Consider the following 14,552-nt stretch of genomic DNA (forward strand, 5'->3'; position numbering starts at 1 on the left):
TGAGGTTGCTTAATATGAAGAAGCATATTTCTGTGAAATCAAGGTCCTTTCTGAGCAGGACAATTCAGTTCACCTCTTTCATTTGATTTGTATTTTGACCTCATAAGAAACACATTTTTGTTTTCACTAAGAGGTGCTCGTGTTTTCTGAAGACTCAAAAGGTACATGCAGATATAAACAGATGCTTTAAGTAAGCAAGGCTTGTCATTTTTTAAGGCAGTAAGAATTAATGTAACAGAATTATATATGTTCCTGAAAAGTAATCAGGTATAAAGTTACAAATACTCTATAAGACTTTTTTGCCCTGAGTTTATTTGGATATCCAGCTGTGTATAGCTGTTACCCCAAATAATTCCTCTTGTGTACGGAAGGATATTTTAAAATTATGTCATTTAGCTATTTTTTTCTGTAGAAATTACTTAGATAAAATAGTAGTTGTCCTAATATTCTGTTAGAGATTATATTTTTTCATCATCTTCACTGCATTCATCACCAAACTGATAAAAGTATTGCTTTTAAATATACACGTTTTGCTTATATCAAGGAGGACAGGATTGAATGTAGTTAGGTGAAGGGAATCAGTGACTTGTAATTTAGAATTAATACAGGCTAAATTATGAGTTTCTCTTTGAGGGTATTCATATCACATGGGTTGCTTTTTTGCATATCACAGAACAGTAAAATGTGTTAACTTCAATGGAAATTTTAGGCTTTTTTTAGAGGCTTTTTATGCTATAACATATGCCATTTGCACTTAAAATTTAAATTTTTGAAAACTCTGTCTTTGAAATTTGAGCTAATTCTGTCTTACGCAGTTTTTACTATTTAACATGGTGATTTCAAATGTTCCTAACAAGTTCACAAGCAATTATACTAGCAGGGAGGCACAAAGACACAACCTCTGAGTGTCCTCCAGATCGTTGCAGCTGTGTGTATGGTCAGATAAAACTTTGAGACTAAAGCGTTTTGGAAAGACTTCTGTGAAACTGAGACACTTTTCTATTGCACGCAAAATTTTGATCACCAGCAGATCAGATGTGAGATTCCCTTTCTTTGAAAATTTCAGAACAGGTCCAGACTGTGGATGCCCAAGGAATCTCTGGTTAAGGGAGAAAGAGACAGGAACAGAACAGAAAGGGAGGTTCAAATAAAGGCCTTTGCAGCTCTATCTATTTCCAAAACCAACTCAACAGGATCATGAGGACTTCCCAGAGCTTGTACATGAAATGCCCCCTTCCTCGTCCCTCATTGAAATGAGATGTACTTTTCAGGCAAATTTTTTGGCCAAATCACCAAATATACAGAAGTCCATATATGCAGAATTCTAGTTTGCTATAGGAAAGATCTTAAATACTCAGGGTAACTAGATTCACAGGCACAGCTATTATCTATATTAACATAACACTTATTGGATAATTGCATTTTACAAATCTAACAAATTTCTCTTATTAATAGGTGGATAGAAGCATTTCAGGAAGGCACAATCTTGTAGCAGTATTGGTTTCATCTTTTCTGTGATTCCAGAAGGGTGGAATTTCATCAGAATGGAGTAAATAAAGTACAAAAATTTAATACAAATCAACACTGCCAAGATAAATCCAACTAAAACCTTCATCAAAAATAAGATTATTTTGTTAGGTATAAGGTAATTTTTTTAAATGTTTGTTTTTTTATGTATGTTATTTATTAAAATTTTGATGTTTACTTATCAGAATTATTTCTGAAATTCACACTGAATTCTAAAGTACCTTTTCTTTAGAAACCAGAAAATGTATCTTAATACTGTATGCTGTATTAACTGTTTGTGACACAGTCCACACTGTTTTCTCAATGTGTTTCACATTTACAGTGTTACATTGTAATAACATTCTCACTAGCGGAAAGTCTTTGTAAATAAACACACGCTAAGGAGCAGGTTTCATGCAGTGTTTGGCTTAGAAATTATGATTCTAAAACTGCTTATGATAAAAAATGCATGTCTTTAAATCAGTAAACTAAGATGAATTTTTGTATCTTTTAATGAAAAAACACACAGCCAACTTCTACCTCAGTAACTGTGAAATGAAATTCCATTAAATTATCTCAAGTATTTCTCCTGTGATGTACCTCACATCGTATTACATCATCAAGGAATTATAGCAGAGGGATAGAATCTGAATTTTTATTTAATTGTATGTAAGTAAGAAAGAAGATATTTTCATTTGCAGAGGAACACAAATAATTCTATAGCCTTTACATTAATTAAATCTAATCTTTTTTAAAAATGCTACCAGTTCAACACAAATATAAGGGTGTTGTTTTTTTAAAAAGCAAAATATGGAAAGCATTATATTACATAATGTCTCTTGCTATTCTAAGTGTTCTGAGCCCAAATCAATAGTGGTATTTTTATCTAAAAAGAATGTAACATTTCCTATAAAATTGTGCTTTTAAAAATGAACTGGAATTAACATATCAAAAAAGCACAAATTCTATGCCAGTATTAACTAAAATTGTGTAGTATTCTCTTTTTTTTAAGGTTTTGTACTATTACTTTGTGTTATGTCCTCTCTGGTAAATTTTTAAAAGTCCGTTATTTTTTTAACCGTCAGTGCACCTCATTGGGAAAGATTTACATTCATAATTCTGGTGCACTTATTATTCAACATAGGAACTATTTTGTAAATAACATCGATTTGCGGAAGAAAAAAAATTAACGCTGTGATTAAAGTCATTCCTGATGGTCATAACATTTATTGACTGAGCTTAAACTAAATGTAAGTTATCCTAAAAGGCAAGGTTTTTCATATAGTATTTCATTAAAGGGCACAAGAATTTTTCTTTCATTTATATAAAGGACTTCCTAATTCACTGTGATATTTATGATTGCCAAGAGAATTACCATGTGCCTTTCGGAAGCCTTGTGAATGTTTTTTGTTGCAGCCCCCGAGTCCCTGTTAAATCTACAGTTGGCTGCTGTAGCTTTTTCTGGCTATTGCTTGTACGGAATCATTTTAAACCCTATTGCAACCTCACACACAGTCCTCGCATGCTATCTCCCCTGTCTTTCTGCTACTGTAGGTAAACCAATACTTCCTGGCAGCTCATTACTTTTAATCAAGATAGAATAAATAAGGCTTCCATGTTAAAATCTCTGCCGTTTTTAGTATATCCATTTTGGAGACCAATGTTATGCCTTATAAAGTATTTCCTTTGTTTCATTGGGCCTAGCACTTTGTAGAAAAATAAGTTGTTTGGAGTTCTTCCCCCATCTTCCTTAGCTCTCAACCTTCTGGTTACAAGGTTTGGCTTAAGCCTCAGAATCTTAAAAAAATATGAGGCAGGCTATTCTATCTTTCAACAGCTGGCTGAATTAAGAACTAGTTATAAATCTAAATACAAGAAACATTGCACAAACTTCTAGTAATTCTCCTAATTACATGTGAAGCTTGTCTGATTGTACTAGCTCTTGGCTTAGCCCCACGGAGGGTTTTGAAAAATATAAAATACAGACTTTTGAGGAAGTATCAGGTTGCAGCCCCCCCATAAAGATATTTCAAATGTGTACTAGGATCACATTCCCTTCCCCCTTAGCAATCCTCATAACTTACTAAAGCTGATCAATTATTTATTTAAGCTGGCTAATTCAATGTCCACCAAAAAACCTATTTATATACATTTTATTGTAAAGCTACTTTGAAAATCTCTCTTTGATAGCTAACATTTTAGAAAAAAAATGATATATTGAATGCATTCTATAAATGAGGATAAAGTATGAATAGTACCTAGTTCCCAAGAATACTTTATTACACTGATACATGTGCATCAATCAGACTCTTCTCAAAGATCATCTTTTTTCATAAGGAGAAAGAAAAGCAGTTATAAAGTGAAGCCAAAAGGGGTTCCGGAAGCCACCTGGAGGCCAGCTTGAACTAGGGGAGGGCCGGCGTGCTTAGTGAGCGTCCCCAGCCAGTGTCCCTCCGTATCTGGGGCAGCTGTGAACACAGAGGTCTCACCAGAGCCCTGGGGAAAGCAGGATGGTTATCTTGACTTCATCTCCCATTTCTGAACCTCTCTCCAACCTTTCTTCCTGTTCCCTTTTGGAGCCTCTATCCTCCTGTTGTCCTTCGCCCAAGATTCTCAATTTGGTCTCTTCAACTGAAAGCTTGATTCATTGAATATATAGTAGCATTCCTTAAAATGAAATCATCAGAGCAACCTTGTTTAATACAAAGATGTAGTGAAACAACTAAGTGAAGAAGACAACTTTAAAGTGTAGTTTTGTTAGCCAAATGTGTACTTTATATTTGGTTGGTAGAATATAGCCAGAAATAGGGAAAGCCTGGTATTTAGTAATTTAGTTAAAATATAAATGTTATCACAGCATATGTTCATATGTCTTGGAGTGTGTTTTCATTGTACTGTCACTGCAGTTTGAGGTGCAGTGTAGTCACGCATAGTCACTGGGATTTCCAGAAGTAAATCCTATTTCTCTTATTATATATCAGACACTCCAGGAGAAGGCAGATGCTATATCTAATGTATCAGTTTCTCAAAACCCCTACCCTGTATCTTTTTAGAGATAATATTTGTTGAATACTGTTTGAATATAATTCTTCTCCTTATACTTCAAGGACAGGATTCTTATCATCTACATCTCAAACAGAGCCCCCAAAATGCCCTCATTAAAACTCAGATCTTAGACCCACACATTCCACCATTCTGCAAGGCCACATTTGCACCTGCGTGTTGGATATCTACACGTGTCCTTACGCATTTTAAACTTTACATCACTAGAATTCTACCTTCTTTTCACTTAAATCTGTTTATTTTCTTCTGTAATGGAAAAACACCATTTTAGGCTCCATAATCTGACTCCAAGTCGTAACAGGGTGCACTGCAATTGCTCTTGTGTCCTTTCCATCTTCACTGCCCTTCTGTTGCTGCAGGGACCCTGGCTCAAGCCCCAGTGATTGGAGCAACTTCTCTTCTAATTCCAGTGCCTTCTTTGCATGGCACCATTTTAAACACCGCCAGAGCCATGCAGGGGTGTCCAACCTGTGGCCCACAGACCACAAGCTGTCCCGAATGGCTGTGAATGCTGATCAACACAAAATTGTAAATTTCCTTAAAACCTTTTTGTTTGTTTGTTTGTTTGTTTGTTTGCTCATCAGTTTTCTTTATCTTTGTGTATTTAAAGTGTGGCCCAAGACAGCTCTTCTTCTTCCAGTGTGGCCCAGAGACGCCAAAAGGTTGGACACTCCTGTGTCTTACCTTCAGACTAAAGCACAGCTCTAGTTTCATCCCTGCTCTTCAGCTTTCATTGGCTTCCCAGTGGCTTGGCACAGAACACATTTCTTCCGATACCGTATACCCCAGCTGACCCTCACCCAGCCTTTCTCTGTTCACCCTTTCCTCCACCCCCATTTCTGTCTGTTGATCTGAGACTTCTCTGTGAAGTTGATCCTAGTCCTTCTCTTCCCTGCTCCTTCTCCTCTATTTCTTCAGACTAGATCTAGTCTTTCCTTTCTCTGTGCTCTCATATAGCCCATAGCTCGTAAACCATCTTTCTTATGGTACTTATCACATCCTGTCCTTGAGAGCAGCAACTGTATCTTGTTCATTTGAGATTCTCCCTCAGCATCTGGCAGAGTGCCTCCCATGCACTGATACTCAGTGTTTGATAAATCGAATTACTTCTAATGGATCACTTTTGATTTTTTTTTTTAGTGTCCCAATACACAAACATCATTCAGGAGCCCGTGCCACTTTTGAATGTTATTTTCTAAAGGAAAATCATACCTATAACTTTCTCCCCCTTTAATAGAGGAGGTAAATAATTTCTAGTTGTTTTTTTTTTTAAGATAAAGGTGGTAGTAAATTTTCAAAATGCTTCAATATGTCAAATTCCTTTTTTTTTTTTGGTTGTGGGGGAGGTTTAAGGTGGGCAGTCTTTTATATAAGTTGGTCATAGCATCTTAAGAACCAATCTTGGTATTGTTTTTAAAATGACTTATGAATTTCTAGAAACACTTTTTACTTAAAGTGGTAAGTCTGTATCTAATTGTCCATATAGAGATAATAGAGCCTTTATAAATCAAATGTTAGCACTGTAAATAATGTTAATATGTATTATATTTATACAAAATAAATTTATCTACTTTTGGTGTGATGGTGTCTTTTAAACTGTCATTTTTTTAAGAGTCACATTTAAAGATGAACCACACTGACCCGTTTTTCTGAAGTCTAAGTAGGGGATGCTCTTTTTCACCCACAAATGATGTTCCCCAAATGGCTACTACCTCCACATTTTAATAAGTCAACTTATTATTACTTATATTAAATGGATAATAAGGGGTAACCACAAGCATCACTATAAGTATGCATATCATACACTGAGAATAGAGAAGAAGTCTCAGATTGCCTTTATCTATTGGACCTATAGTAGGCTTTCTTAGCTTTCACTTTTGAGACCATCTGAAGGATATGGGGGATGGAGAGAGGAAGAACTCAGGAACTGCCTTAAAACCACCAAACAAATAATGCCAAAGGAAGAGGGGGACTTTTAGAGAATGAGGCATAAATTATATTTATACTTGTTAGGGATCGTTACATTTCCTTTTTCTGTGTTTGGCTTCCTAGTTCCAGAGGGAGGTGACGGAGGACATGTCCCCTTTTTCAGTGCACCTTTGTTCTTCCTCACTTGAGTTTCTGGCCTTAATACATGATGGTTTTTCTGGTGCTGATGAATACTAAAGGAATATTTAAGGCCCCCTTCTCCAAAGTCCCAAACTGTCCAAACTGTCACACAGGACAGCTCTTCCCACCACATGTGAGTGCCACAGGTGGTCACCGTCAGAATGTGATGTCCCACCAATACTTACTCCTTTCACAATTTTTTTACTGACTACCAGGCATTGTCCTATAGGCTTGGGAATACAACTGAACAAATCAGACAAAAAACAGCCTTCCAGAATCTTACATTTGAAGTGATTATATCCTTGCACCATTTAGCAATTATACCTATTTACTTACAATAGTTGATGAGTAAAACTTTGCCTTGCTACACAGGATTCTACCCTAGCTTCTCTTTTTATTGAAGGGAATTTTAATTTAAATATCTTACTGGGATCTACCTAGACCTGTTTAGAGCCTGTAACAGAGCCCAGTTTCCCACAAATTAGGAACAGAACTGCCTAAAACTGATGAGGTTATCATTACTCAAATCTGAAATGTTGTCTCAAGACCTTTACCGACCTATTTGCCTTTGGCAAATAGGATGCTGGGTTCCTGCGACTCCTCCCAGACCCTGATACGGACGCCGGGAAGGTAGGAGCAGTCTCCCTCCTCGCCGCTAGGGGGCAGTCGGCTTTGAGAGGCTCGGTTCTTTCAACCCTCCACCCAGAGAAGGTCACGACTTCCTCTCGCCAGTTCGTCACACCACTCACGCGCAGGCGCGGACAGGAGCGCGTTCCGCGGAGCTGAGAGGTCACGAACTCTGACCCCCTCCCAAATACACAAACCCCGAAAGCTGCTTGCCCCCACTTTTCTTTACCCAACCCCCTCCAGCTTATTCCAAACTGTCTCCTCCCGGACACCCGCAGTAGTTGCCCCAGCGGGACCGCAAGGTCCACGCCCGGCGCGGGACTTAACTCGGCAGTGAAGCTGGTAAGAAGTGCGGGTGTTGAGAAAAGCGGCTGCGCGCTGGGCAGAGGGCGGGGGTGACCCTTCCTCCTAACTGCCAGCCAAGGCACCCCAGAAACCCGCCACAGCCTGCGGGCTTCGGCCGGCGGGGCTGGTCCGTCTGGCAGTTTCGCGGGAGGTTGCTCGGTTGGGCTGGGGGTGCGAAGAGTGGCCGGAGCGGCAGGGAAGAATGCGCGGGGCTTGGAGAAAGGAGAGGCTGTAGGGGGGGCGCGGGGTCAGGAGCAGGAGCGGGCCGAGCGGCGGGGCTTGGGTGGGAGTCCGCGAGCGGCTCAGCGTGCGCGGCAGCCTCTCCCGTGGTGCCTCCCGCGGCGCCTCTGACCTTTCAACTACAGGAAAAGCTTCCGTCTGGGCGTTTCCCCCGCCTCTGGGAGCGGAGCTCCGGGGGCTTGGTGGCCAGCGGGACGCGGAGAGGCTCTCTCGCCCCGAGTGGCTGCGAGTGAGGCCTGAGTCACTTTCATCGAGGGCACCTTACGAAATCTCGTGCTTACTCGGGAGGGAGGGCGTAAAGCCCCCACCTTTAACAAGTGAGACAGGAGTAGCCACTGCCTTCGGATCTGTATCTTTTGAGAAATAAAATAGATCGGCCCTGGGTACAGACTGCACTTGAGCGTGGCCAAGCTTCCAGCAGCTCTTTTGTTATGCAACTCTGTCTCCAGCTTCTGTAGATACCGTTTTATGAATTGCAAATGTTGCGAAGTTGTCCCATAACCTTCAGCAAGTAGGTCAGCCTGTTTAAGAAAAAAAAAATTGGAAAGGAAAAGCAAAATGAATGGAAAGTAAGGTATTTAGGGTTTTTGTGCCTTTGGAAGTTGTAAGTAGGCCTTCAACTTGGAGGTTTTTGACCAATTGTTCATACATGACGATTTTAAAATTTTGCTTGTATGTGCAATTGGTAGCTCTAAAGGGTATTTCCATTTATTGTTATAAAATAGCGGATCACGTGAAATACAACTAACGTTATCATTCCTTGTAGGGGTATTTCAGTCTTGTTTTAGAAAGGGTTTTGAGGGAGTCACAAATGAGAGTTAGCAAACATTCCCAAAATATTGTTTGCACACACAGTGTAATTCCTACCCTTGGGGATTAGAGAAGACAAAAGAAACAGCATAGGCTAAAGACATAATAGTATAAATATTACTTACCGGTTTTGCATTTTAAGACCCTCTGCAACCTCAAAATCTTTTTTGAAAGTCACGGACCAGCCTTGCTGAAAAAATGCACCTGTGTAAAAATTTCGCGTAAAATATTAGAAGTTAACAGAACTCTGTGGAATCCTAGTTAATGACTTAGAAGATAAACATTTGAACTGAGTCCTAAAAATTAGTTGGAATTATGTGGGAGGAGGGGCTTGGAATGATATATTAGGAGAGAGACTTCTCTCCAGAGTGATAGATAAAATGAGAAGATGAGGAAATCAGAGTATAAACGAACTCTCCTTTGTGTCCACAGTGCTGGGCATGTTATAGGAGCTTAATAAATATTGGGATTGGGGGGGAATACCGGAAAGGCTGAAACTTTATTCTTTGAGGTTCTGAAGCAGGAAAAAGAGGATGTGGTTCAGTTCTGTAAGCATCTTTACATATTGCCACTTGTCAAAGTTGCTGACAAAAAAAGATGGTTTTTGCCTGGGGCTTCAAATATATGTAAAGGTGGTTTTGTCGTCTAGGGGCCTTTGATGTACACAAAGCCCCATATATTAAATATGCATTCAGGAAAGTCAGTTCTGGCAGCAGCTGAAATTTTACCCTGAAGGTTCTTAACTTAAAGACCTTGGACTAGCCACTGTAGGTTTTAGGAACCCCTTGAAATTCAGCATATACCATCCTTTATAGTTTAAATGCATGTGAACTTGTGTTTTCTGGTGAGGGAAAACTTAACTTCCATCATTTTTTCAGAGATGTTTGACCCTCCCCACCAGGGGGTATAAAGAGAAACATTTTTTTATTTTCAAACTTATTTTGTATTATACTACACAGGAAGAAATATGTGACTCACACACACACAGAGATTAAATTGAAATCAAGTCTACAGGAGACTGACTATTCTTATTCTCACTATGCCTAATGCAGTAATTTCTATTCTGTTTTCCTTTTCATAAGAAAAGATATTCGGGCTTAAATTAACTTCCCCATCCATAAGTAGCTCACAGCACAAAGTTTACAAAATACTGCTGTCAATACTAATGACAGCAGCCTACATTCAGTTGGTGGAAGTGGGCCAATGGGGAAAGAATGAGGGGAGAACAGATGCTGGGAAAAGAAAATGAGCTGTATCTGATGCTGTCAGAAAACACAGACTTAAACTTTTGAATCTGAATGGAAGGGTGGTACCATTGATACTATTCTCTGTGGGGAAGGTACCTAGAGATGAGATTGAGGTAGATGTAAAAAAAAAAATCAGGGCCAGAAATACAGAGCTGTGTGTCTTGTGTGTGTCAACCAGCTCTAGAGTAGGAAAGGCAACATCCTCAGGCTTTTTGCTTTGTCTTTCAGGCTGATAGGAGTACTTTTCCTTCAGTACCTACCTCAGATGTCTCTTCTGTAAAGCTTTCTCCGATCCTTCCTCTCCAGTGCGGTGTTTCTGAGCTCCTTTTGTTCATTTATGGAGCATTTTGTTTACTCAGCTAACTTTCAGGGACTACCTCTTACTTATAAGAGACCTCCATTGGTATAGATATTTTCACTTACATGGAATTTTTACAGTTTTTTGAAGATTTTATTGAATCCATTTCATTTACAAGGAAACTGAGCCTCAGGTCAAGTGACATGTAGTCACTTGGTGAGTAGTAAAAATGGGATCGTGACTCTGGTTTGTCGACTTGAGGTCCAGGGCACTCTGCTGCCTGTATAAACTCTCCCCCTCCGCTTCTTTCCTTTTCTTTTTATCCCCTGCTAGTTTTCTTCGTAACATTGAACAGATGATAATTTTTTTAATGTTTTTTCATTACAATAAAGCTCCATGAAGCAAAGATCTTTTTTGTCTTTTTCACTGTCAAGTCCCAAATTCTTACAAGTACCTGATAAGTATGTTTCAGTAAATACTTGTTGAATTCAGATATAAATACTGGGCATGTTAAACACTAGAGGTTCATTGAAAAATATTAGTTCAGTCCTGACGGGGGTGGCTCAGTTGATTGGGCATTGTCCTACAAACTGAAAGGTTGCGGGTTCCACTGCAGGTCAGGGCATGTGCCTAGGTTGTGAGTTGGGTCCCTGGTTGGGACGTGTGAGGGGCAGCCTCTCGCATCAGTGTTTCTCTCCCTCTCTTTCTCCCTTCCTGTCCCCTTCTCTAAAAATAAATAAATAAAATCTTTAAAAAATTAAAAATTAGTTCATTGAAGAACTATAGTTCTTATTCTTAGAAGTCTCTTGTTGAAGATGGCCATCTATGCAAATAAGGACAGAGTGCTTTTTTAAATGGGTGTCCAGCCCACGGGCTGCATGTGGCTCAGGATGGCTATGGATGCGGCTCAACACAAAATTGTAAATCTACTTAAAACATGAGATTTTTTGTGTGTGATGACATGTCACATTGTATTTAATGGGTGGCCCAAGACAACTCTTCTTCCAGTGTGGCCCAGAGATGTCAAAAGATTGGACACCCCTGCTAGAAGATAAATGAGCACAAGATGCAGTGGTCCACAGAAAATGCAATGCCTACTTCTCTGATTACAGTAGATACCCATTCAAAAGGCATACAGAAGATAATATATAACCTGTAAATTTCCACCTGGAAAAGTGACTGTTAACATTTGGGAATGTTTATTTTTAGTCCTTGGGTGTTTTACATAGTTTTACGTAGTTAAAATCAGTTGTAAATAAAGCTCTGTTTCCTGATCTTTGCATTTAGTTTGTCATAAGCATTTTCTCTTCATCATTTAAACGTTTTTCTTCTACATGATTAGAATGAGAATATTTCTTGCACAAATCCTTGACCTTTGTGTTTGCTAAAATGTCACTCCGTAAGGCCATCTCTAGTCCCTAATTAAAAATTGCAACTCATAGACAAAAGTATAGTGGTTACCAAAGGGAAGGAGGTTGGGGAGGTAATAAAGGGTTAAGGGAGCCAAAGAAATGGTGACAGAAGATGATCTGACTTTGGGTGGTGAACACACAATACAATGTACAGATATGTATTGCAATAATCTGCACTTGAAACCTATGTAATCTTATCAACCAATATCACCCCAATGAGTTTAAACAATTGCAACTCCCCCACCCTTTCTTTATTTTCTATTACTAGTCTGTAGTCTATTTTTCTCTATTCCACTTTTCACCATTTGTTGATACTGTATATTTATTTGTTTTTTTCTTTTTTGCCTCATCTAAATATAAACTTCACAAGGGGAAGTTTGTTTGTTTTAATACTCCTGTACCCCTAACACTTAGAAACATGTGTGGCCCATAGGAAGCACTAAAATACTTGTTGAATGGAAGAAATTGAATGAATTATTGGGCCAGTGAGTATGAACATTTTCAAGGCTTTTGATGCACATCGGCAAATTGCTTTTCTAGGAAGGTTGTAACATTTTAGACTTTAATTAACAATATGTAAATAATGCCCTTTTGTCTCAATTTTTGTAGTTAGAATTGTTGGAAAACAAGCATATGCTGATCTGGAGATTCTGTGGCATTTGTGGTAGAGAAGTCATTAACAAATACATGGAAGCATGAAGCAACATGCTAAATTCAAGGAATTACAAGTAGTGTGTATAGTTAGAATGGGTGGTTTAACAAATATCAACTCAAATCCTATAAAGGGGAGTCTTTCACAAATATGAAAAGGTGAAATAATATGAAGCATATTGTATGTTAGGTCAGGCTGGCAGCAAAATATTAAAAGCAGCAATTAGGTGACTATCGTTGGACTTGAGGTCAAGAAACATGAAGACCGGGGTGTAGTTTGAGTTGTCCTTATGGATGCTGAACTCACCCATGGCGATGGCAGGAAAGGGACAGCACTGTCAGAATCATCAGTGAAAGTGGTATTGAGACAATTTAATGAATGACAACAATAAAGGCATTAGAAATTCTTTGTAATTGACTTACGTGAATGTCAAAGGAAGGGTTTGTGGTGTGGAATAAGAAATCTGCTTCAGAGGATTACAACAACAGAAGTATCATGGAGATCTGCATATATTATCATAGCTTCTCTACATATAATACTGGCTTTTCCCAAAAGTAAAATCAACCTTTGAAAGAGAAGAGATTTCAAACCATTGATGAGGTTCAGGAAAACACAACAGGGCAGCTGATGATGATTGGGAGAACTGTGTGAGGTCGCAAGGTGCCTGCTTTGAAGGGGACTGAGGCATCCATGTCCTGTATACAGTGTTTCTTGTATCTTGCGTCTTCTTCAATAAATGTCTCTTTTTCGTATTACATGTCTAGATACCATCTGTACAGACTTCGTATATACATAAAAATAGTTTCATACTCATTTGCCTATGTTTTAAATACTTTTTTGTCTGTTAAGAAGAATGATTCCTTTTAAACTTAATTTTCTTAAGAACACTTAAAGACTATATATCTTTTCCCTTTACTGAATTCTCTTTCATGAACTGCCTCATTTTTTTAGCTTTCCTTTAAAACTGGGGATAAAATCTGGACTGGTAACCCAAAACTTAGTTGATTCTTTTCAAACTATCGGTAGACCATCCCCATCAAGAAGATTTTGAATATCAGAGTACATTAGGGTGACTGGTAACCCCTAATATCTTTTGTTTCATAAGAGAATATAACAGCCTCCAGTCCTTAAGACCCCAGGACTCAAGGTTTGTTTTTGTTTTGTTTTGTTTTTTTATTTTATTTATTTATTTTTAGAGGGGAAGGGAGGGAGAAAGAGGAGAGAAACATCAATGTGTGGTGGCCTCGCAGGCGCCCCCTACTGGGGACCTGGCCCACAACCCAAACATGTTGTTTGATTCCCAGACTGGGAATCAAACTGGCAACCTTTTAGTTTGCAGGCTGGCACTTAATCCATTGAGCCATACCAGCAAGGGCAAAAAGTAGATCTCTTGATATAGTATTTTACAAGAATAAGGGATTTTTCTTCTTAGGATTTCTTCAACTGACAGCTGAAAATTGCAGCGAGTACTGAATTAAAGTTTTTAAGTAGCTTAGTAGTAGTGTTTGGTGAACATCTGGTTAAAGAGTTCTCTTTATCAGTGGTATAAACAAATTGGAGTGATTACTTGGCTCGTGGTGATTATATCAGTAGACATGTCTGTGCTGGTCCCTTCTTTTGGTAAATAGGCCTTCTGAAAATGCAGAAATTGCCAATCGTATTAACCTGTCTTTCTGCCCCACTTACGTTGGTTAATTCAAGAGATAAGCACACAACCTAAGTTAGGCCAGCCTGAATCCATTATCAAGATTTTAAAATTAGAATTTGAGAGACTACTTTTCCTTTCCTGGTACTTGACTACAAAGTTGGAAATAAGAAGCCACATAGGGAGTAGCTAAGGTAGGGAGATTCCTTTTTTTTTTTTTGATGTTATTGTTTGTTTATTTTTAGAGAGAGGAAGAGAAACTCAATTTGTGGTTGCCTCTTGCACCCCCCCCCCCCCCCGCCTCCACTGGGGACCTGGTGCGCAACCCAGGCATGTGCCCTGACTGGGAATGGACCTGGCAACCCTTTGGTTCGCAGGCCGGCACTCAGTCCACTGAGCCACACCAGCCAGGGCAATTTTGTATTCTTGACTACCTTGTATAGAGAAAAGGCAAAAGTGAAAGTCAACTAATCTTACCGGCTCTCAAATCCATCTGGGGACAGCTTTACATTAAATTCAGATCAATCCTAATACATAAGAAATTGCCACTAGTGAAGAGCAATCATTCGTGAAATGATTCTAGAGAAATCTTCCCACC

At 38.9% G+C, this 14,552-nt stretch overlaps 2 protein-coding genes across 6 annotated transcripts in view; both read left to right on the top strand.

The window, feature by feature from the left end:
- FGD6 (FYVE, RhoGEF and PH domain containing 6) overlaps window positions 1–6,151 on the top strand; it is a 112,480-nt gene extending 106,329 nt beyond the window's left edge. For both annotated transcript variants that reach the window (XM_045826518.1, XM_045826519.1), the window contains exon 21: window positions 1,456–6,151. In XM_045826518.1, coding sequence (XP_045682474.1) covers window positions 1,456–1,492 — 37 coding nt within the window. In that variant the 3' untranslated portion in view covers window positions 1,493–6,151. The remainder of the gene's footprint in view (window positions 1–1,455) is intronic.
- Window positions 6,152–7,381: 1,230 nt separating this feature from the next.
- Window positions 7,382–14,552, top strand: part of NR2C1 (nuclear receptor subfamily 2 group C member 1) — a 37,040-nt gene continuing 29,869 nt past the window's right edge. The window contains exon 1 of one of the 4 annotated variants that reach the window (XM_045826666.1): window positions 7,382–7,647. The gene's annotated coding sequence lies outside the window, so the exon portion shown is untranslated. Of the gene's footprint in view, window positions 7,648–8,083; window positions 8,208–10,385; window positions 10,462–14,552 lie in introns of those variants that run through there. The other 3 variants (XM_045826663.1, XM_045826665.1, XM_045826664.1) reach the window with 3 other exon arrangements.

The sequence above is a fragment of the Phyllostomus hastatus genome, unplaced genomic scaffold (assembly GCF_019186645.2).
Source record: "Phyllostomus hastatus isolate PE091 unplaced genomic scaffold, TTU_PhHast_1.1 phas_scaffold_755, whole genome shotgun sequence".
Taxonomy (NCBI): Eukaryota; Metazoa; Chordata; class Mammalia; order Chiroptera; family Phyllostomidae; genus Phyllostomus; species Phyllostomus hastatus.